Source organism: Solanum dulcamara, chromosome 6 (genome assembly GCF_947179165.1).
Source record: "Solanum dulcamara chromosome 6, daSolDulc1.2, whole genome shotgun sequence".
Classification (NCBI taxonomy): Eukaryota; Viridiplantae; Streptophyta; class Magnoliopsida; order Solanales; family Solanaceae; genus Solanum; species Solanum dulcamara.
Genome location: NC_077242.1, coordinates 5,242,085 through 5,268,184, shown reverse-complemented (window position 1 = coordinate 5,268,184; position 26,100 = coordinate 5,242,085). Strand labels below are relative to the sequence as shown.

The following is a 26,100-nucleotide window of genomic DNA, read 5'->3' as shown; positions in this document are numbered from 1 at the left end:
GATTCTGCTAGACCATTTTGAGTATGTACATGAGCGACCGGATGCTCAACTTTTATTCCAACCAACATACAATAATCATTAAATGATTGAGATGTGAATTCACCAGCATTATCAAGACAAATTGTCTTTATTGCATAATCTGGAAATTGTGCTCTTAACCTTATAATTTGAGCTAATAATCTCGCAAAAGCCATGTTGAGAGTTGATAATAAGCACACATGTGACCATCTTGTAGATGCATCTATCAAGACCATATAATATTTAAATGGTCCACATGAAGGGTGAATTGACCCACATATATCACCATGTATACGTTCCAGAAACGCAGGGGATTCAATCCCAACCTTAGTTGCTGATGGTTTGATAATCAATTTTCCTTGGGAACAAGCAACACAAGAGAATTCCTTAGATTGAAGAATTTTCTGATTCTTCAAAGTGTGTCCATGTGAATTCTCAATAATTCTGCGCATCATATTATAATCGGGATGGCCCAACCGGTCATGCCAAATGATAAAATTATTAGAATCAGTAAACCTTTTGTTTACAATGGCATGTGATTTAACAGTACCAATATTTGTATGGTACAACCCAGAAGAAAGTGCAGGTAATTTTTCGTGCACAATTTTCTTCTCCATATTTATTGTAGTAATATAAAGGTATTCAACCTTTCCTTCATTTGCAGTTTCAATATGATAGCCATTTTGGCGAATAACCTTGAAACTTAATAAGTTTCTTTGAGACTTACTACAATATAATGCATTATCAATTACCAATATCGTTCCTCTAGGTTGTAATAAGGCTGCTTTTCCAGAGCCTTCAATTAATTTTGTACTACCAGATATTGTATTGACATATGCTTTTTTCATAATCAAATGACAGAAATATTTCTTTTCTTTTAATATCGTATGAGTTGTGGCACTATCCAAAATGCACATATCTTCATTATTCATCTTGAATCCAATTGAAGACTGATAAATTTATTTATCTTCATAAAATAAAAATGCATTGTAAGAAATAAAATAAGTAATAATTTTGCTAGAAAAATATAAGTCCCCCTTTTTAAAAAAAAATTAAATTATGGTTATTTAGAATTTAAAAAATTATATGATTCAATTATGATGAATGTTACAATAATTTAGTTTATCGAATTATATACTTATTAACCTTAAATAAATATTATACGTAAGTATTAAAAATAAATATAAAATATTATAAAACATTAATATAATATTATTCATCTCATAAAGCTTTTAATTTCCTATTCTAATGCATTTATGCATTTATGCTTTTACTGAGCCGAGGGTCTCTAGAAAACAGTCGTCCTACCTTGGTAGGAGTAAGGTCTGCGTACATTCTACCCTCCCCAGACCCCATGTTGTGGGATTTCACTGGGTTGTTGTTGTTGTTGTATTAATATAATATTATTCATCATGTATAGATAATTTGTTTATTGACAAAAATAATACAATCATTATAAATTATTAATGTCTAAAACATCAACAAGAATAAACAATTAGTATAATGACATTAAATAAGGTGAATATTATTTTTAGTAACAATATGATATTAAGATTAAATAATAGCACACTAATAGTAATTAATTACAACTTTGTAAAATAGCATAATGTAATAAACAATATACAATTATCATAAAAATGTGGCCTTGATTTTTTTCCCTTCAAATACATAAACGTAAAAACACAATAATTCGAAGTACATGACAACATATTGAAAAACATGAAATTAAACATCAATTAAGATCCTTAAAAAAATCTTCAACCTCCAAATGAGTAATATCATTGAGGTCATTAAAATCATCATCCCTTAAAGCCAGATTTGCTTCAATATTATCATTATTCAAAGGCCTTGCCTCAATATTATTTTCGAACGCCAAGTATGACTCTATCCGAGCATTAGAAGAAGAGGCACCACTTCTATTTGCCTTTCTTTTGAAAGAATTTTGATAAAGTCTTATAAAATGCTCAGGCGTCCGACATTTATTTTTCCAGTGGCCTTTCATACCACAACGATGACAGTTACTTCTTGAAGGGCCATTTTGAGAACTGATATTGTTCTCCCTTTTATGTTGACCACCACCTCGACGATTATTAAATCATCTTCTGTCATTGCCACGTCCACACACATTATTGTGGCCATAATTTTTATTTTGTCTTCTTTCAAATTGGTCATGTGCCTTTACCATATTTACCTCCGGTAACGGAGCAGTTCCAGTGGGACGGGCTTCATGATTTTTCATTAAAAGGACATTATGTTGTTCAGCCACCAGAAGGCATGATATCAATTCAGAGTATTTTTTAAAACCCTTTTCACGGTATTACTGCTGTAATATTACATTAGAGGCGTGAAAAGTAGTTAGTGTCTTTTCTAACATATCCTCATCATTTATAGTTTCCCCACATAATTTTAATTGGGAAGTTATTCTAAATACAACAGAATTATACTCAATTACGGTTTTAAAATCTTGAAACCGTAAGTGCATCCACTCATAACGAGCCCTTGGCAATACCGTTGCCCTGAGGTGGTCATACCTCTCTTTTAAGTCTTTCCACAATTCAAGTGGATCTTTCACTGTCAAGTATTCCATTTTTAGGCTTTCATCTAGATGATGACGAAGGAAAATCATAGCCTTTGCTTTATCCTGACTTGATGCTGTATTTCCTTCGATTATAGCATCACCAAGACCCTTAGCGGTAAGGTGAATTTCAGCATCAAGTACCCATGACAAATAATTTTTACCAGAAATATCAAGTGTCACAAATTCCAATTTTGACAAGTTTGACATGATGAAAATTAATTTGAAAGTAACAAAGATAACTTAAAAATTAAATTTCTTTAGTAGATATACCTGATATAGAAGTTAATTTTCTGAAAAATTAGAGCTTCGTGCTGATAACGTGTTATAAATTAACTAACTTGACAATTTTATAAAGGAAGAAGAACAAGAGAATATGTATATAGAAAGTATTAATAGAGAGAGTACTAATATAGAGAGAGTAATAATAATTCTCTTCTTTTATGTGTTTTGTGTGTTTTTACATTGAAGTTTAAGGCTATATTTATAGCCATATTTACAAGTGGAGGAAAATATTAGTGGGCAATTTTCCCACTTAAAAATTAAATGGACTATCCACCATTTTAAGTGGACAACCATTTTACTTGGTTGATAATAAAACATAAATTTATTAAATAGTTTCACACACAAACTATGTACTTTCCTGCAAGGTTGAATAATATTGAAAGTTAGCGGAAACGTGAAAATATAAAAAAACAAGGAAGAACAACAATATTTAACGTGGTTCGGATCAGAATAATCCTATGTCCACCAGAGAACAACTATCTTTATATTAACAAAGAAAGGGGAGAGATCCCAAATACAACTAAGAGAATTGTTTTATCAATTCTCTACTCTTCTAATGTATTTTGCAAATGCCTTAGAATATGAGAAGACAAGAGAGAAATATTTTTTAGGTGTGTTTCAAATGAATCAAGAGCTACCAATTTATAAGAATAAATTCTTGTTGTCATCCATGACATCACATTTTGTTAAGATATCAAAGTTTACCAAACTTTCACCTACCAAGATTACCAAACTTTCATCTAACTTTCACCTACCAAGTTGTTACATTAAGAGTATCTAGAATCTTGTCAATTTTAACATAAAGTTATAACTCGGAAATGATCAAAATGGTTACATCAGTGGAAAGATAGAGCCAAGCCCCATTTTTTTTCCAAAAACCATTTTCCTTCGTTCCAAACACGCAAACACACCCATAGTCAATTAAAGTTTGAAAAAAAAAATAGCACATTAAAGAAATTTCTTTGAGGTCCCCCTATGTATTGAGTGGGCAAAAATTAAGATATGTGTAGAGTGGAACAACAATTGACTTGGACTTTGGAATTTATGGCACATCCCATTCAGTACAAGACTGGACCTGAACCTTAATGAGGAGGAAAGTGCCCAACAATTGCAAATTAATTGTTAGTAATAAATTGTAACATTACTTGGGATCTCTAAATTTGTTGAGAAAAATAATAATCGCTATTTTTGTTGTCAAAATAAACGAAAATTTGACATCTTAATGTTACATGATTATCTGCTTATGAATTGTTGCACATGCTATAACAAAAAAAAACAATCTTTGATGAATGGGGAATACCTAATAGAGTGAATAGATATTTGGAAACCTCCTAAACTTGCGAATTCATATCTAAACTATGAGTTGACAAAAGTTCGTTGAGCTAACATGAAGTCATTATATCATACTAAAAGTGGAAAGTTCATATCCTAAGTTGGATTACAATTTTGCCTCTAAACTAAACCAAAACTTAATTAAATATCTTATTAATTAAATATTGAATAGTAATCATTATTTTAAAAACTTTTTCCATCAAAAACAACATTAATTCTTCATATCACCAATTATAATCATTATGTCCAAAACATGGAGAAGCTAACAGTTGAAAATAATAGTCTAATGTATACCAAATTTATCGAATTGTATAAATTTAATGAACTTAATTTTTTGGCAAAGAATTTTAAACGTTACCAATTCCAATTATGCATAGTACATGTATGACTATTAAATGTCAATTCTTTTGAAGCTTTTATTTGTTAAATATTTATTCGGTTAAAACATGTCAATTTAATCAATCTTCAAAAAATTAATTGGGTGAACACTTTTTAATAAAGTATTTAGTGAAAAAAAAATCATTATTGCTATAAATGGTAAATATTTTTTTTCATAGTGTTTCTATGTAAATTTCCCTTTAATCTAACAGCTCTTTTCCCTTTATTAGAAGCAAATGGATCCAACAAAAGGCCGGCCCAAAAGTGACCGGTCCAACACAAAAAAAGTGAACAACATTTCAATACTAGGATGTTTGAAATAGGAAAAGAGTGATATAGTCATTTACGTAAGTTTCTCTTTCTTAAATATGAGCAACATCCATTTCAAAGTTTGCGCATAAGCAGAGGAGCACCGTACTGTGGATGAATAGTAATTGTTGCAAATGGAGCATGAGTATAAGATGGAGAGAGTTGGAAGGAGAATTTTTGTAGTATCATTGCTAATGCCATTTTACCTTCTATCATTGAAAAGTTTTGTCCAATGCAAATTCGAGGTCCCCCGCCAAATGGAATAAACGAGGCGTGTCCTTTTGTTGCCTTTGCCACTCCTTCACTGAATCTTTCTGGTTTGAATTCCTTTGCGTCTTCACCCCATATTTCCTTGTCATAATGAATTAAGATTGTGGGCATAAGAAGTAGCACTCCAACTGGTAGATGCAGCTCCCCTAATTTCACTTCTTCTTTGTTCCTTCTACTAAATACTGGTAATGGGGGGAATAGCCTTAACGTCTCGTACAAGATCATTGTCACCTAAGGAAAATAATATAATGTATAAATCAGAGGTCATGCCTTTACGAGATATTTCAGTCTCAGAATCTGAGATTGAAATAGGATGATATATAGAAGATGTGATCTATCTCATCTCGCATGGACAACACGATTTAACAGCTACTTGTTTTATAGTGTTATTCATCTTAATTTGAATTTTGATCTATGCAGCTAGCTAGCTATTTTAAATTTTTTGTGGAAAGTACTTACAATTTTGAGGCGACTTAGTCCTTCTAAATCTGGTTTTTCATTTCCGAAGATCTGCAAAACCTCATCTCTAGCACGTACTTGCCATTCTGGATGTAGGCACAACAAAATCATTGTCCAGACGAGCAACACTGAAGTGGTCTCTTGTCCAGCAAGATAGAATAACTTGCACTCTTCAATCACTTCATTTGTTGTCATTCCAAAATCTTTGCTTCCGTGTTGTTCAATTTCTTTCATATTGGATTCAAGTAATATGCCTAATAAGTCATCTTTATTCGTCTCCCCTGCTTCCATTTCCCTCAATCTTTTGTCAATGATACGCCTAATCGTTGTTTGGACTTGCTTTTCGATTTCCAGCATTCTTTTGCTCCTTTTAGTAGGCAAGAACCTAACAAACAAATTTAAATGCAAACAAGAAAAGTCTTTTTAGTAGAAAGTAATAAACATGTGATTTCCATATTATGTAGAAATGTCGCAAATAAATTGTTATACCTTGATCCTGGTATATAAATTTTACGACTAAGGTCTATTACATACTCAGCTTGTTCTTGCTGAAGTTCAAATACTATTCTCCCTTCTTCATAGCTACTCCCAAATGCAGTTCGAGAAATGACTTCACCAGTCATTAGTTGAAGGTCTGGCCATACATCCAGCTCGAATGATGTTTCATTTGGAACAATCTCCTCCCATTTGCTTATCATTTCACTAAAACTGAGAAAAAATGCTGGTAACATATGCTGAAAAAAAAAACAAATTAACCGCAAAAACCAGTACTAATTATCAGTGGCAGAGCTACATGTCTTGAAGGGGTTTCAATTAACTGCGGGAATAGGGCAAAAACAATAGTTTTGGGGCATTAAGATATAAACTTTTGACTCCCTTCGACATAAGGTAGTGTAGTTGTAACACCCCAAATTTTTTTGTCAAGAGTCGAACCATTCTTCATATGCGTATAGGCTCAAATTGAATGATGTAATTGTATATATGGGTTAGAATCAATTCCTAAGTATTTGAAGGGTATTAGATGTGATTTAGGTTCATGAGGCATCTCTAACATCAAGCCAAGTCCAAATAATTTCTATCGGCTAAGTTTTTGGATGAGTCTGTATAAGAGTCAACTTCAAATGACCATAACTTTCAGAATATTAAGAGATAGATGTCCCATGACCTATAAAATTAAAGGTCTTTGAATCCTCTTTCCAACGCCATCGAGTTTGTCTCATTTCAAGTTCTGAGTAAAAGGTTATGATTGATTTACCAAAGAATACCTCTGCAGCAGTATGGGAGCTTGGCGCGGCGCACCACTAACGCGCCCAAAACTAGCCGTAGTAGTTTAGGCTTTGGTGCAACGTGCCACTATAGCGCCTGCAGGGTCCTAGACCCTTTTTTCAGATTTTCTTTTGAAGAAGGGAATTCCGTACTTTTCCTCACCCTTCCCAAACCTAACCTATTACGTTTTGAGACTAAAAATCCACCTCCTAGGGGTATCCTTGGAGAGAAGAGATTAGAGAGAAGAAGAAGAGCTAGGTTTCAAGACATTTCTTCAAGTCTTGATTTCCTTCGATTTTCAGGTATGTAAGGCTAACACAACGTTGGACTCAGTTCATTCACGTGCCCCTTCATCTTTATTGATTCGAGTTGAGTTGAGTTAGAGTTTTCGAGTTCTTTGAATTGAATTCTTGAGTTATCTATTGTCTTTTTGGATTTCTTGTACTTATTTAAATACGTATTGATGTTGTTCATAGGTTGAGTATTTGATTTGGATGCATGTTCATGTCTTCAGTCACATGAACTCTAACTGAGGATTATATTTGATTTTAAGTGTTGATTTTACATGAGTTGAGTCTGACGAGTCTTTGAAAGTTTTCATTATTTTGAACATGAATATTTTGAGCATAAATGATGGTTTTGAAACAAAGTTTTAATAAGTTATGATTGATTTTAAAAATATATTTTTCTGAAAGAATTTGATGATTTGAGCATGAGCAGAGCCCGAGTTGAATTGGAAAGAGTATTTAAGATTATAACTATGTTGTGATCGTGATTTCTCTATGTATTATTTTGAGTCAAGATTGCATGTTCTTAAAGAGATTTAAAACAATTGAGTATTTAATTTAAATGAGTGGATTTGATTGAGTTGATTTGAAAGAGCATCATGATTAAGGATTTAATTTAGAGCCTTGAACTGTGAATGCATGATTATGATTGGAATGTGAGGATGATGATAGTATTGACGAATTGATAGTCTTAGATGTTGTCATAAACAATTGTCTAAAACCCCTCATAACTAAATGATTTGAGAATGATTGGGTAATTGATTGGTTGAAAGGACTGATTTGATAAGGGTCCAAATGAGACTTGTCAAAATGACTAGATTGAACTGATTGGATAGAGTTTTATGAGCATTGAGTCTTGGGAGGAGTATCGAACACCGAATTGGGTAAGAGTAAGTAATAACTCGGACCCAATAACTACGTCGCCAAACGTTGGATAGGATTGAAACGTTAAAGTCAGATATTTTCCAAATTACTGTCATAACATGATAGGACTTGATTGGTTATGGATCCATGATTGTTGATTCGTTCCTACCCTGGCAAGGTATGAACGGACGTGGCAACAACGTCGGTTTGTTGTACTATCACTGGCTCATAAATGACAGTTGTCGGATAAGACAAACTTCCATATAGGACTTGATAGTACTCTGAGTAAGATTGAAATGGATTAGATTGGATTGTTTATGATTGGTCTTGTTTAAATCATATTCTTGTTTAGACTTAGGACATCTTAATTGAGTTGTTCTTTCTTCTGAGTTGAGATTTTGATACATGTTTCATTATGCCATTTCACATTCTCGTACATTCCACGTACTGATGTTCATTTGTACCTACATCATTTCATGATGCAGAGACAGGTTTAATAGATCATCAATAGGCGCACCGTCGATGTTCTGTTCACACTCAGCTTATTGGTGAGTGCTCCCCTATATTCGGAGGATACCACTTATGTTATTTTTGCGTTGAGTTTAGTATTTTTATTCTAATTTGAGGTAGCCATGAGCTTGTCATTGGCACAAATTAAATAGTAGTGATAGGGGATTCATAGACTAGATAGTAATGGGTTGATTGAGTATTTTATTTCCTTGAATTATTCTTGTCCAACTATTTTAATGACATAGATTGGAGTTTGATTTGTTGGCCCATGACCTTTGTTCCTTGAGCTAGATTGTTAATTGGAATTGCCCATCTAATTATCTACTTATTTTAAGTCTTCCACTGATTGAATGAACGGATGTGTGATTGGACCAAGTGGTTCTCTTGGGGACCAGCAATGGTCTTCGAGTGCCGGTCACGTCTAGGTTATGTTATTCCTGCTGTATTAAGATTAGTAAACCAGAAACTATAAAGATGAAAATAAAAAAAAATAGTATCGAGTCCATAGATTCACTGTGTGTCCTTAAGGAATTTAATCCCCTCATTGTACCCGAGGTTATGGATTATTTCCTCCCAAGATAAAATGGATAAACTATTAAAGAAGTAGCGGTACCTCAAACTTCAATAATTTTAGCGAACTCAAAAGTCAGCAACAAAATTACACAAGATTCAACTTTTTTTGAAAGAAAATATATATGCAGAAGAAGGAGAAATTTTTATGTTTAAAAATGAGAGGAAAATCCTCTATTTATAGACAACAAAGGGTAGTGTGGGCTTATTGTGGCTTATTGGAACAGACACAATCCTTCTCAAAAGTCACAACCTTTTAACCTTTCAAAAAAGTCGCAACTCTTTAAAAAAGTCACAACTTTTTTGAAAAAGTCATAACCTTTCGGAAAGTCACAACCTTTCATTTTCCATTCACACCTTTAAAACCCAACAGGTTACCCTCCCGGGACATGACAATAGTCATAAAAGGTGGTTCAAAAGTTGCTTTAGATTTCAGGTTCAAATCTCAGGTATGACATGCTTGCATTGTTTTAAATCTCTTTCTTAGAATTCTTGACGTTATTTGTTACTGCACACGTTGATATAAACGGACCAACTTCATAATGTTAAGACATTTCAATATGCTCTCTTAAGTCCAAGGCATGAAAATTTACCAATGTTTGCTAAATTTAGTAGTAATAAGAATATGAAGTGAATCTAACCTTTAACTTCTCAACATGGAAAGCAGGATTGATGATTTTTCTGTGTTTGGCCCATTTGTCTTCCTCAAGCAACACAAGACCTTGAACAAATAACTTGCCTAATGGATTGGGATGACTTTGCTTTTGGTACACATAATAGTTTGTGAAAATCTCCTTTACATGTTTAGGATCTGTGATCAACAGTACTGGATATGGGCCTAGCCATACAAAAGAACTTTTACCTGCCAGTATTCCATTTTTAATTAGAGAATAGAAGACATAAATATATACTCAAATTTGATAGAAATTAAGAAGCAGAAGACTAATTTGGGCAGTGGTGGAGACACTGAGTTAACTCTAGTCTTGAGAGCAAGGGCTGTTGGAGAAAGGAGAGAAAGGAGACAGCAAACGAAAAATAAAGAAGAGAAGTGAAGAAGAAAAAATGAGAAGAAGAGTGAAGAAGAAGAAGAGTGAAGAAGAAGACGGAAGCTCTTCAGCTTCTTCTGATGATATGATGCTCCCCCACGTGGCCTCATCCTGTCCCTACAAATGGACTCATCCAGTCCATACAACACAACCAAATTAAAATATGACTATGCCCATATAGTTATGGGTAAATAAAATAAAGTAATGACAAGTTAGAATATGACAAAACCAACCCATTTTTCTTTGTCTATATTACAATTGGTTGTAGAAACTTGTATATAAGTACATGTATATTTTGATGAAGAATACACAGAAAATCTTCAGCTTCTCATTCTCTAAATCTTTACATGGTATCAGAGCACCTCTAAGCTCTATCCAAATCTGTGTCAAAGCATCAAAGTCATCTTTAAAATCCCAAAATGCCTGAAACAACTGAAATCAAATCAGACAGTGGTGAAAAAGGAATCATATATGAAAACAACCATCCCTACTACTTAAGCAATTCAGATTCACCTGGTATGATTCTAGTCAACAGTGTTTTTGATGGAAGAGGATACCCAGGTTGGAGAAGATCTATCCTTCTATCTCTATCAGCTAAAAGAAAACTTGGTTTTATCAATGGAACTTGCAAGGTTCCAGACCTAAGATCTGCAGATTTTGAGCAATGGAATTGTGTCAATGACATGATTATATGTTGGATATCAAATGCATTATCTAAGGATATTGCAGATAGTGTAATGAGTTCCAAAACTGCAAAAGAACTTTGGGACAGCCTTGAGCAGAGATTTGGCAAATCAAATGGTGCCAAACTCTATCATCTGCAAAAGGAATTAACAGGATTAGTACAAGGCAATAGTGACATTGCAGGTTATTTCACCAAGGTTAAGAGATTATGGGATGAATTAGATGGGATGAATGCGATTGCATGTTGCTCATGTGAATGCACCTGTAATGGGAAAGCAAAGTTAACAAAATCACTGGAAGATCAAAGATTGATTCAATTTCTGATGGGACTGAATGATATATATACTCAGGCAAGGGGAAACATACTTATGATGAATCCATTACCTGGAATAGATGTTGCATATTCCTTACTCTTGCAGGATGAGAACCAAAGGGAAGTATATGCAAACACTAGTGTCACTTCTGATTCTGGATCATTTATGGCAGTAGGCCAAGCAAACCAGGCAAACAACAAATTAATTGCTGAGTTTGCAGCATTTATGGCTAATGGACAGGGGAGGTATGCACAGAGGCTCAGATATCAACCAATGAAAGGAACAAACAGATATCAGAAGTATGGTAACCCAAACCAAAACCAGAGATCTGAGAACCCACAAAATAAGTTTAAGGGTAAGAAGAGGTATGATCCAAACCTGTCATGCACTTATTGTGGGAAAACAGGACATCTGCATGATGATTGCTACAGGCTGCATGGGTTTCCTGCAGACTTTGAGTTCACTAACTCCAGGAACTATCAGCCTCAGGTTAAAGCAAATGCAAGTTTAACTCAGCAGAAAAATGAAGACATTGGGAGAGCAGATTTTGCAGTAAATGATGGAGATTTTGAAAAACAGTGTAGCAAACAACAGATTGCAGAGATGATGGAAATGTACAAGCAAAGCAAATTGACAAACACAGGAATCAATGCAAATGCAGTAGCCGGTACCATTCTTAAATACTCAAATTCTGTATTCAGTAACCTTAAACAGAATTCCTGGATAATTGATTCAGGAGCTTCAGAACACATGTGTTTTGATCCCAACTCCTTTTTGTTTCTAAAACCTCTCCCTGTGCCTTTGAACATTAATTTACCTAATTCTTTCAAGGTAAGTGTGACCCATATTGGCAGCATCTCCATCCTGCCAGGACATGTCATAAGTGATGTGTTATTTGTGCCAGACTTTAAGTACAATTTACTGTCAATTCACAAGTTTTGTGTCCAGTTTCAATATGATGTCCTGTTCACTGCTAATAGATGTTTCTTGCAGGACCTTTCAGTGAAGAGTCCTCAAGTTTTTGGTGAAGTTAGAGAGGGTCTCTATTTGTTGAATTCTAATAGTGACAAGTGTAGCAATGTTTTCAATTCAAATGATGTATTTTCAATCCCAAAAGGAAGAAATCCCATCTCAGTTCCAGATTTTGATTCAGTCTATCTTAATGCTGTACCTAATGTAAAGCTCTGGCATGTCAGGTTGGGGCATATCCCATTTTCAGCAATGAAACATTTAAGTTTTCTCCCTAATGTATCCAACTCCAATTTTATTTGTGACATTTGTCCTAGAGCTAAGCAAACTAGACAACCTTTTCCTACCAGCAGCATAAAATCCAAGCACATTTTTGACCTTATTCATATAGATACTTGGGGACCATACAAGTGTAATACTTACAATGGTTTCAGGTTCTTCCTCACCATAGTGGATGATTTCAGTAGAGGTACATGGACATTCTTGCTGAGTACTAAGAGTAATGCTTTTCCTGTACTGAAAAGTTTTCTATCTATGGTAGAAAGACAATTCAATGTAAAGGTTAAGATGATCAGGTCTGATAATGCTTTGGAATTGGGGAAAGGCACACAAGAATCAGCATTTCTTGCTTCTCAGGGGATTTTGCATCAATTGTCATGTGTAGCTACACCTCAACAAAATGGAACTGTTGAGAGAAAACATAGACACCTATTGGAGATTGCAAGAGGACTGATGTTTCAATCCAAATTACCTATGTGTTACTGGGGAGAATCCATCTTAACTGCTACTCACATCATCAATAGGCTGCCATCTAGTGTTCTAAAGGGAGTTACACCTTATGAAATATTGCTTAAACAGAAACCAACCTATGATCATTTGAGGAACTTTGGGTGTCTGTGCTATGCTTCCACCCTGGCACAGGGAAGAAACAAGTTTGATGAAAAGGCTACTGCTTGTATTTTACTAGGATATCCTCCACAACAGAAAGGATATAAATTGTTGTCTCTTGATAAAAGGAAAGTGTTTGTATCTAGGGATGTGAGATTCCATGAATCACATTTTCCTTTCACCTCATCTAAGAACTCACACACACCTATTTTTTTCAACTCCCCCTCTTCCTCAGATAATTATTCTGATTTATCACTCCACAATCACTCAACTCAACCTGTAAATGATTGTTCCTACCCAGTCACACCCTCAGAATCCCCACATATTGCCTCTGGTTATAGTCCACATCCTGAATCTACACTTCCTAATCTGTCACTGAGTCCCTCTCAGCAACCTATATCACCACAACTTGAACATGCTTATCCAAGCTCTACTACATCAGATACTTCCCCTCCTGTCCCTGTAACAGTTCTACCAAGAAGGTCTGGTAGAATATCTCATGAGCCTGCATATCTAACAGACTACATTTGCAATACTGTGATACTCACTGACCCATGGACAACTTTCTTTGATCACTCTCCTAAGGCTAAGAGATATGCCTTCTCCTCCTTATCCCTCAATAATCAGCAACTACTCCATTCCCTTTCCAATGTCACTGAGCCTAGCTGCTTTCACCAGGCTTCTCAACATCCAGAATGGAAGGAAGCCATGAACTCAGAGATTCAGGCCTTGGAGACCAATCAAACCTGGGATGTTGTCTTGCTACCCAAAGGAAAAAGAGCTTTACCCTGCAAATGGGTATACAAGATAAAGCATCTCTCTGATGGTAGTATTGAAAGATTAAAGGCACGACTAGTTGTGAGGGGGGATATACAAAGGGAAGGTATAGATTATGGAGAGACATTCTCACCTGTTGTGAAAATGACCACTATACGGTGCCTACTTACCATTGCTGCTAAGAGGAGGTGGTCTGTTTCACAACTAGATGTCAACAATGCGTTCTTGCATGGTGACCTCCAAGAAGAGGTCTTTATGAAATTTCCCCCAGGGCTGACACCTCCTAGCCCTAACCATGTCTGTCTTCTGAAAAGGTCTCTATATGGTTTAAAGCAAGCTTCACGGCAGTGGTATGCTCGGCTTGCAGGAGCTTTGGCTTTCAAAGGTTATTCCTCTTCTTTCAACGATTACTCCCTCTTTTTTAAACACACTGGGCCACTAATTTCCATCCTAGCAGTGTATGTCGACGATATTCTTCTCACAGGAGATGATCTGCATGAACTCGAGAATATCAAATGCTTCCTCAATTCAGAATTCAAAATTAAGAACCTGGGAGAAATTCACCACTTCCTTGGCATGGAAATTTTACGCGAAGACCATGGCTTCATTGTCAATCAACGCAAATTTGCCATGGATCTGCTTCATGACTTCAATGTCTCTCATCTGCCTGCAGTTCATTCTCCACTGGATCCCTCCTCCAAGCTTCGCGCAGATGATAGCCCTCGCTTGGATAACCCCACCCTTTATCGACACTTGATAGGCAAGCTGAATTATTTGACCAACACTCGCCCCGATTTGTCATTTGCTGTTCTTGCTCTGAGTCAATACATGCAACGACCATGTTTATCACATTTCTCGGCTGCTTTACGAGTTTTACGATATCTGAGCTCAGATCCGGGTCAAGGCATACTACTATCTTCCACTTCATCCTTTTCTTTACTGGCTTTTTGCGATGCGGACTGGGCTTCATGTAAGGATTCTCGTAGATCCGTCAGTGGATTTTTCATTACCCTCGGAGGTGCCCCCATCTCTTGGAAATCGAAGAAACAAGCCTCCATATCCTTGTCCTCCGCAGAAGCAGAATATCGGTCCATGCGCCGTGTTGTCGCTGAACTCACTTGGTTGGTTCGTCTTCTTGAGGACCTTTCTGCTCCAATTTCGCTCCCAATTCCGCTGCACTCTGATAGTCAAGCTGCCATCCATATCGCTCGAAACCCAGTCTTCCACGAACGCACCAAACATGTTGACTTGGACTGTCATTTTGTGCGCCAACAATTTCAATCCGGGCTGATTACTCTTTCCTTTGTACCCTCTAAGGATCAACTTGCCGATCTATTCACCAAACCCCTCTCTGGGGTTTCTCATCGTGCGCTCCTACACAAGTTGGGGGTCATGAATCTCCCCTCCAACTTGAGGGGGGATGTTGGAGAAAGGAGAGAAAGGAGACAGCAAACGAAAAATAAAGAAGAGAAGTGAAGAAGAAAAAATGAGAAGAAGAGTGAAGAAGAAGAAGAGTGAAGAAGAAGACGGAAGCTCTTCAGCTTCTTCTGATGATATGATGCTCCCCCACGTGGCCTCATCCTGTCCCTACAAATGGACTCATCCAGTCCATACAACACAACCAAATTAAAATATGACTATGCCCATATAGTTATGGGTAAATAAAATAAAGTAATGACAAGTTAGAATATGACAAAACCAACCCATTTTTCTTTGTCTATATTACAATTGGTTGTAGAAACTTGTATATAAGTACATGTATATTTTGATGAAGAATACACAGAAAATCTTCAGCTTCTCATTCTCTAAATCTTTACAAGGGCGGAGCATACTGGTTCATGTGAACCAAATAGCATTTTTTTGAAATCTTATGTAATATACTAGTTTTGAAAACGTGTGTTGCATATTTGTCTCCTACTATTATATAAAATTTAAACACCAGGGAAAAAGTTATGATGTTTTTAAAAAGAAACAACTCAAACACAATAAGTTGACTCAAATATATCCTCAAAAAGCAATTAAAAAAATAAAGACACTCCACCAATATGTTTTATTAAAAAAAAAAAAATACACTCAACCAATATGAATTCTTCTTGCCGTTATATTACATATTTTGAAATAAAAACTCTAAAGTTGCTTTCATCATTTTCTACTATAAATTCAAAGTGCTTAAATAGAGAAAGGTAGAGAGAATAAAACAAAAATAACTACATTTACACGTATATAGAATCTTTCATTTTCTTTCTTGTAATTTTTTCTCTTTCTTTTTTCTTTTTTTCAGAGATAGACTGGGGAGAGTAGTAGTGTCAAACAATAAGAGCGATAACAATGATTAACAATCACATATATAGATTATCATCTCATAGAATTTATCAACAACCAAAAAAAGTAAATAATGCAAATAACAGTTTCATTTGATCCTTTCATATTTCAAAGTCAATAGCAATGTATCTTATTACTAATTATTTACTTCTCCTGCACAAGAAATAATGTTTAGTTACTTATATAGTTATATTTGTATGCATCCAATAATGTAGTAGATGAAAAACAAAAAGCTAAAAAATTTATGGGCTAAATCAATGATAATCAATTTATGACGAATATATTGGGATCAAATAGGATCGGAAGAAATAATGTTTCTAATCTAAAGAGGAAGTTTGAATTTAGAATAACTGATTTCTACAACTCATATTTCTGAAATCTTTGGCAGAATTTGCTTGTCGATAAACATTTATGCATTGTCTCACTGTTTTGGAACTCCAAACATCATCTATTTAATAATGTGCATTTACAAATGATGAATGCTAACTTAAATTATTCACTTGTATATATATTAATTTTTGTAGGATTAAGTTGTTTATAAAGAGTATCATATCATATATTACTAAAGGTGGGAAGAATGTTAGGCAAAAGTTAAATTACGGTTTTATGCCTATATTAAATTTAAATGTTATAAACTATTTAATAAATTAAATATTAAATAGTAAATCATCATATTAGTACATGAATCAACCACCATAAAATCTGTTGAATATGAATTCTTTATATTAATTTCATGCTAGAGTAAATTCATGAATTTTTTTGTTTTATTCATCTTCCAATTGAAAATATGAATGGTTATGTTTGTCCTTCACAAAAAAATAATCATACAGATAACTCCTCAATTATTTATAACATAACACAATTCAGCTAATGTAGTCTATTTTTTTATACCATTTGCTGAATTTACATTATGTTTCATACATTAATGGTGATGCAATAATTTGGAGGGTATGTTCATTGTATTGTGGTTTAAAATTATAGAAGCAGTGTTGTTTAAATAGATATATATCATGAATATATTATTCTACTATTTAGCATTTAATTAGATGTTTAATTACATTTAGATTTACTGTTTATGTTAATGTGAAGTGAATTACATAAATTTTATTTTCACTAATAGCTCTCCATGTAAATATATGAAACTTTCGCACAATTACCAATTAGCTTCTACCTAGGAGGTTAACAAGGACAAAAGTTATTTTTGACCCACTGTAAGACGGACAATCTTCTTAACAAGAGGATTAAAAGATGGACTGGGTATACTCATTCCTCTTTAATTATTTAGGTTGTCCTATATATAGTGGTGCAAAGAAAATTTGTTATTTTTATGATATTTCCAAAAAGATTCTTAACATGATTGGAGGTTGGCAGGGCAGGTTACTTTTTTCAAGAGGTAAAATTATAATCATTAAGCATATTCTTCAATCTTAGACTCTACATATTTTTGCTTCTACCTCCAAGCACTGTTATTAAAGAGATACAAATGCAGTTTGCTAATTTCTTTTGGGGACAGAAAGATTAAAAAAATAGCTATTATTGGGCTTCATGGAAAATCATGTGTTTCCCTACTAAAAAAGGTGGTTTGAGTTTTAAAACCTTACAAGATAACTGTCAAATCTTCTCGGCTAAAAGATGGTGGATATTGAGATCAAAACCTTCTCTTTGGACTCGTTTTTTAAAAGCTAAGTATTGCCAAAGGAGTAATCCAAACTCAAAGGTAATTGCTCCTAAAGATTCTACCGCTTGGAAGGACTTGCTTTGCATGAAAGACAAGATGGAACAACACATCATATGAAAGATCAACTCAGGTAATATTATGTTCTGGTGGAATAAATGGACTCAGGTAAATTCTCTTTTTCCTATGATTAATCAAAATCCCAAACCTGATAATGTTAAGGTTAACGCCTATATCACTAACCATCAATGGGACTTGAATCATATTCCATATCCCATTCTAATAGAAACCTTGAACTTAATCAGAGGTACTCCAATTGGCAATGGATATAAAAATGACAAAGCTATTTGAAAATTGAGCAATAATGGATATTTCTCTTATTCAACAGCCTTTGAAAATCTGAGGGAAAAACATATTGCTCCTCCAATCTTCAATTATATATGGATAAAGGAAATCCCCTTTAAGATAACCTTTCTTATGTGGAGACTCCTGAGGAACAAACTTCTTATTGATTCCTCAATGTCCAGATTTAATGTAAATACAAATTCATCTCCTAGTTGTTCTTGTTGCAGGATTTCCCAGAATGAAACTAATGATCATTTGTTTGCAGTTAGTGACATGACCAAGCAGATTTGGTGCCAGATATCTAGGCCACTTGGTTTTAATATCACAGGAAACACAGTTAACTCAATTATGTGAAAGTGGTGGAGGAAACTGCAAAAAAACATCCACAAATATATTTTTCTCATCACCCCGATTATTACATATTGGGAAATCTGAAAAGCCAGATGTATATAGAGATATGAAAGGAAAAAAGTTACTACTTCTAAAATATGCTATCAAATTCTTGTTCAAGTTAAAGTAGCTATTGAAAGAAAGTTTAGATTCATAGATTACACCTGAAACTAGAGCAAAGTATGTCTTATGGCTGAAAACATCAAAGTAATCATCACAAGCAGGATGATACACTGGAATAAACCTAATAGCAATAACTGAAAGCTCAATACTGATCGGAGTTCCATGAGAAACCAAAATAAGGTTGGAGCCAGAGAAATTGTTAGAAATAGAATTGGGGACATGATTCTGGCTTTCTCATACCCTACCCAATTCTACACTAGCAATTATAGTGAAGCTCAAGCAGCTTTGATTGGTATCTCTTGGTGCCTCGATCAACAATTTGAAGCTTTGGAGGTAGAATTGGATTCTCAAATTGTGGTCTGAATGATTAATGGGAGTTGTAAACCACCTTGGAGAACCCACAACATCATTGAAGACATCAAGAATAGAATTGTTCAAACAAACATAATAGTAAAGCATTGTTATAGGGAAGGAAATCAAGTTGCAAATGCTCTTACTAAGCACACTATTACTATACATGAGCCAATCATTTACTTTCAGGAGTCCAAAATTCCGGCTGAGGTCGGGGGCCCTTTAAGAATGAATAAACTTAAATTGCCTTCCTTCAAGAGAAGACCAAGTAAGGCCTCTTACTGGCATTACGATCCTCCATAATTCGTTTCATCTCTTGTTTCTTCTTTGTGTTACATTTTAGGTGTTCTATTTGGATGCATCACATAGGAGGTTAATGTCTTAAAATTCTTTTTTGATCATAAACACTATTAAAATATTTTTTGTATTCTAAAATGAAAAAAGAAGGTAAGGTTTGATGTCCCCCTCCAACTTATGTACTTTTTTGATTCGAAGCAAAGTGGATATGGTAGAGGTCTTGCCAAACCCCCCATCACACGGGAGGTGAACACTCTTGTGCGAATGATTTTTGGTAAAAATAAATAAACGTAACTCCCACTAATTATATTCATTATGATTTCTACTCCCACCTCTCATCCATGATCTCAAATAGTTTAATATCATATTCATGACAATTCGCTTTGTTCCTCAATCCATTCTATAAATAGTGACATTTGACACAATACTATACACACTTAAAACAATTGAAAAAAATATATGAGAAAATCTCTATGATCTCTTCTCTTGTCTCTTTTTGTAACACCCCTCAAAAATTTTCCTAAGATTCGGGCCTTCTTTGCATACGTGTGGGGGCCCATCGTATTTATTTCGAAGTATGTGTTTGAGTTGAGATGAGTCCCTGGTAAATTTAAGAGCGTTGGAGGTGATGTGGGGTCATTGAGGGCCTCTAGGACCGAGCTAAGTCCAAAATATCCGTCGTGGCTAAGTTTAGGACGAGTTCATGTAAGGGTCGACTTTTAACGACCCTATCTTTCGAAAGACGTCAATCCGGGTGGCCCACGACCTATCAAATTAAAGGTCGTCGAGTCTTCTTTCCAACGCCACCAAGAAAGTAAATTTTGGAGTTAGGAGTCAATAGATATGACGATCCGAAGACGAGCTATCACGACAGGGATTTCATTTTGGCCTAGGTTACAACTGCTGGGGAAATGGCCTTGGCGCTGTAAGGGCGCGACGCGCCACTATCGCGCCAGAAACATGCCTCAGTAGTTTGGTCCCTGGCGCGACACGCCACTAAAAGTGTGCAGGGTTTTTCAGGCCAAATTCCCAGAATTTAGGACAATAGGCTTGGCGCTGTAAGGGCGCGACGCACCACTATCGCGCCAGAAACATGCCTCAGTAGTTTGGTCCCTGTCGCGATGCGCCACTAAAAGTTGTGCAGGTTTTAGGCGTAATTGGCCTTGGCACTGTAAGGGCGCGACGTGCCACTATCGCGCCAAGGGCGTTTTTGCCTAATTTTCAGAAATTAGAGAAAGGGCAATTTGGGAAATTTCCCAAATTTATATATACACAATCCTTGTGTATTTTGGGATCATTTTCTTCAGCCTCTCCCTCTTTCTAAAACCCTAGTTTCTCTCTCTACTCTTCTTCTCCACTTCTAACCAAAAAGGAGTCCAAGAAGCTTCAAGATTAGAGTCCTCCATTGAAGACCCAACCTCAAGGTTTTCTCCAAGTCTTCACTAAGGTATGTAAGGCTATCCAAAACATGGGTTGAGTCCACCCATGTGCCCATTCTTGTTTTGAGGTTAGATATCCATGAAAATGGAGTTTCTTGGTATGGTACATGTTTGAATGAGTATTGTTCCCATCTTATTTAATTATTTATGTGTTAATGTTGTTGAGCTAAGAGGTTCCTAAAATGAGCCCTTATATGAGTATGAGATGATGAAGAAATGAGTTGATAAATATGTTTTGTTGGTCTTATTAATTATGTAGATTTGATAAAGTATACTATCTTCTTAAACATGTCGCCTATTATAAGAATGTCGATTTGAAGTCTTGAAGATGTGATGAGTTATAAAGATTTTTCTCAAATGGATGGAGGTAATGATTGATTTTATATCTAGATAATGTACATATATGCATTTTAACACTTCCTTGAAGATATGATCGAGATTGAGCATTGAGATTGAGATTTGATTGTGATTGAGTTGATGAGTTGACAAGGTTGTAATGAGACTTGTCGATGTGATTTGATTGAATTGATTGGATGGAGTTTTATGAGCATTGAGTCTTGGGAGAAGTATCGAGCACCGAATTGGGCAAGAGTATAGTCCATACTCGAACCCAATAACTGCATCGCCAAACGTAGGGGGGATGGAACTATTAAAGTCGGATGCTTCCCCGAGAGAGTTGTCCTGACATTATAGGACCTGGTTGGATTGGATCCATGATTTGTTGACTCGTTCATGCCCTGGCAAAGTATGAGCGGACGCGGCAACAACGTCGGTTTGTTGTACTTTCACTGGCTCATAAGTGATGGTTGTCGGTTAAGAGAAACTCCCAAATAAGTGTTGATAGTACTGTGAGTCGGATTGAGTTGATTTATATATGATTGGTCCCGTCTAGATCATATCCGTGTTTAGACTTAGGACATTTGATTGAGTTGTCATCCTTTTTGAGTTGAGATCCCGAGTTGATTGATTCCTTCTTGATGTTCGTTGTATTCGGCCATTTTACATGCTCGTACATTCCATGTACTGACGCCATTTGGCCTGCATCGTTTCATGATGCAGAGACAGGTACAAGAGATCATCAACCGGCGCTCCGTTGAAGATCCACTACACTCCCAGCCAGTCGGTGAGTCCTCCTAGTTCCCGGAGGATATTGGGCCTTCTTGTACAACTTTTGATTGTCTTTTCTTTATTTAGATTATCGGTAGCCATGGGATTGTCATTGACACCTTTTTGACTTGAATAGAGGCTTCATAGACTGGAGTGGGGGAGATTGAACTGTTATTTTGATGAGTCTTAATTTACTACTCTTGTTGGATTGAAATGTTTGGCCTTCGGCCCTTATATTATGAGAAGTATTTCCTTAATTGAGTTTCCGCTAAGAGAATGTGCTTGAATGAATGAGCGACTGTACCAAGTGGTTCGCTCGGAGGTCAGAAATGGCCTTCGGGTGCCGGTTACGTCTAGGGTACCCTCCCGGGGCGTGACACTTTTAATTTGTTTTGTTTAATATTTATGTTTGTTGTTTGTTTTTATTGTACAACTTTCTATTGTTTTGTTATTATTATTGAAAATTTACAGTGGAGTGTTGTTTTATATACATTTGTCTAGCATATAGCATTTGCTTTATATACAACTTTCTATTATTTTGTTATTGTTGTATTTGTACAATAGTTAGTTATTTTTGCTTTATGCATTTTTAGTCAATTTTATAATTAAGGATGTATTCTTTTTATTAGAAAGATGCATGCATCTTCTACCATAAAAACAATGATTTTTTAGTAAATAGCAATAGATTTGAAGGGGATAAAATATGTCATTTGCAATACAAAATTTATATGATGTATTTTGAGATAAACGTTCCCAGAACTAGTATATAATATAATATTAAAATATTTAATCAATAAGATGTATGATTTAATGTCGGGGTAAAATGATAATTAAAAATTACATTTTCAAGCTTCTGACTTTTAATAATAGATGATGATGATGATATGATGTATTAAAAAAATCAATACGTACCATAAAGGTCTTATTGTGTATCCGGTTATTATTATATATGAATTTAAGGTCCCTATTAAAATTCATAAATTTCATATTTTGGATCTATCCCTACTTGAGAATTCCCTTCGTATTCCTAAAAGGAGCTCATTTAAACTTTTGTTTTTAGAAAAATTACACTGCATATATATAATAATAAAATTGTTAGTGTTTTAAAGAAGAATAAAAGAAACATACCATTTTTGTTGATGGAGTCACAGAAAAAAGGGATGATCCTTTGAGCTATATCATCAGAAAAATTGATGGGCTTTGATTTGGCTTCATTGAATTTATTTGTGAGTTCCTTCAAATCTCCATAGAGTAATTTGTATTGATTTCCCTTAAGACCACTCTCTCTTAAGTGTTTCTCTAGTTTCTTTGGCTTTAACCATGCCCAATTCAACACTTTCCATGTATATACCAATAAAACTACAACACAAATTGCTGCTATAATCATGTTGTAAGAAATCTCCATGTATTCTTTAGCTGCTGTTTAGATACTAATTACATTATATATTTAGTTTCAAAAATTATTGTCCATAAATATAGTAAAAATAAATAAATTCCTTTGCCTACTATATTTTCCATTCCCGTTATGGGAAAAAGCCTCATAAATAGCCCTTACCTATGGAAAAAGGGGCATGAAGGTATTTATGAGTCTTTTCTGGTGACAAATAGTTGGATTGAATCAGATATGAATGAATTGAGTCAAAATAAATTGGATTATTATCCACCAATATACTATGAATTTGGTATTTGGGTAACATGGTTCTAACACATTTTGATATCCTAAAGCCAAAAACATCGAATCAAAGCTAAATTATTAATACCCAACCCCTACTACCCCCACCCACTTCTAAATTATTGTGTTTTTTGAAAAACATTATGTTTTCGTACAAAAAAATTTAATTTTTTTCTACCCTATCCCCCATCCCACCTCAATTGTTTTAATAAAAAGATATAAAAAAAATAATTGCACACCCTACCTCTCCCTCTCCCACCCCCACCCCCACCCCCACCCCCACCCCCACTGTCCCCCTACCCCCATCCCACCACCATTTTTTTTGTTAAAATAGATTTCAAAAAAGATTAATAAATTTTTTCGCCTCTCCCCACCTCCGCCCTACTGCCTACCCCCACCCCACCCCTTTTTTTTTAAAGAAAAATAAAAAAAGTTAAATTTTTTCACACCCTAACACCCCCTCACTTGGACCCCCTACCCCCACCCCACTCAAATTTTAAAAAAAGTTTCAAAAAATAAAGTTAAATTTTTTTCAGCCCCACCCCCAATTTTTTTTCAAAAAATTTCAAAATAAAAGTTAATTTATTTTGCCCCCCTCCCCTCCGTTCCCACACGCACTCCTCCACTCCCACCCCTAGTGTTCTTTTTATATATATGTATATTATGGATTATCATATTTTTAGCCACTTTGACCATAAATTTGTATGAGCTTTTAAAATAGATCAACCCATATTTACTCATTTAGAAAATATGAATGATCAAATTTAAGTAAATATGAGTTAAATGGACTCCTTTATCTTATATGAGCTGAAATTATCACCCTTACTTTTCTGGTAAGTAAAGGGTAATTATGAACATTTTCATAGATTTATTTGTTCTTATTCATCCAAAACACGATGGCTAGACTTCCTCAAAGGCTCAAATTCCTATATTGAAAATATTACTTCGAATATACTTTCTCCGTATCAAAATAAGTGTGTTGATTTAACTCATTTCACGCTTATTAAAAAACCAATAAATAAAAGATATAGTAAATTACTAAGTTATCCCTATTTATAGATATTTCTTGAGAGTCGAGTACTATTAGGAAGAAGTATTTCTTTAGTACAACGGTGTAGTTGGAAACAATTACTATATTTTGTTTTGAATTTTAAAGCGATACTTATTTGAAATAATTTTTATTGATCAAGCAACACTTATTAATTAGGGATGGAGGGAGAAAAAAAATTAAAGCCATGCCTTTTTTTTTTCCAGTGGTTGAACTTATTTAAACAGATGTGCAAGTTTATAACAATTTTTACTCTGATCTTTATTTTTCTGTATGCACAAGACATAAAGGCTTGACTTGCATCAATAGGTAACATATACGTCTTAATGTGTATCCGATTATTATTATCTATGAACTTAAGGTCCTATTAAAATTCATAAATTTCACCTGAATTTGTCCTACTTGAGAGTTTCCCTCTCCACTCATGTATACTGAAAAGGGATTCATCTGAACCCTTTTTATAGAAAAATTACACTGCATATATATAATAATAAAATTGTTAGTGTTTTAAAGAAGAATAAAAGAAACATACCATTTTTGTTGATGGAGTCACAGAAAAAAGGGATGATCCTTTGAGCTATATCATCAGAAAAATTGATGGGCTTTGATTTGGCTTCATTGAATTTATTTGTGAGTTCCTTCAAATCTCCATAGAGTAATTTGTATGGATTTCCCTTAAGACCACTCTCTCTTAAGTATTTCTCTAGTTTCTTTGGCTTTAACCATGCCCAATTCAACACTTTCCATGTATATACCAACAAAACTACAACACAAATTGCTGCTATAATCATGTTGTAAGAAATCTCCATGAAATTCATAAAAGTCTTCTTTCTATAGATGCTTCCTTTTACATATAAAAAGAGGGGAAGTAATTAGCTAGTAACATTGTTTGATTGGATTTAATGGCTAAGATAATTAACCAAAGGAAGTCCCAAGACATGGTTTGGATAATAAGTACTTATATATTTAGTTCCAAAAATTACTGTAATCCCACAATCTTAGCAACATATTATTTTGTCCATAAATATAGTAAATAAAAATAAATCTCACTTCTTACTCCCCCCCCCCAAACTCTATTGTTCAATTATTTTTTAATAATAACTTTTTTAAAAAAATAAAAAATTGGAGTTCGCATGAAAAGAAATGAACCCCTATTTTAATTGTAACCTCTTTTTTTTTTAGTTAGCTCATTTAACTGGCGAACCATTAAATTTGTAAATTATTAATTAAACAATAACTAGACAATAAATACAGCATAGGAAAAAAAAGACAAATGCAATAGATTTATTAGTTCTTCTTCTTCCAAAACACGAAGGCTAGACTTCTGAAAGGCTCAAATTCTTATGTTGAAAAAATTACTTCGAATATACTCTCTCCGTCTCAAAATAAGTGTGTCTCTTTAGCTCATTTCATGCTTATTAAGAAAAATAACAAATAAAAGTTATAGTTTACTAAGTTGCCCTATTTATTAGATATTTCTTCATAGCTGGGTACTATATATTAAGAAGAGACACATTTTCATACATTGGT

At 34.5% G+C, this 26,100-nt stretch overlaps 1 protein-coding gene across 1 annotated transcript; it reads right to left on the bottom strand.

Annotated features, from left to right (window-relative positions):
* Window positions 1-4,787: 4,787 nt before the first annotated feature.
* LOC129893438 (cytochrome P450 CYP72A219-like) lies at window positions 4,788-23,255 on the bottom strand. Its single transcript, XM_055968967.1, has 5 exons — window positions 22,979-23,255; window positions 9,765-9,985; window positions 6,116-6,360; window positions 5,627-6,011; window positions 4,788-5,398 (listed from the first exon to the last, which is right to left on the bottom strand). The coding sequence occupies exons 1-5, from the start codon at window positions 23,253-23,255 to the stop codon at window positions 4,973-4,975; spliced, it is 1,554 nt and encodes a 517-aa protein (XP_055824942.1). The 3' UTR covers window positions 4,788-4,972.
* Window positions 23,256-26,100: the final 2,845 nt, after the last annotated feature.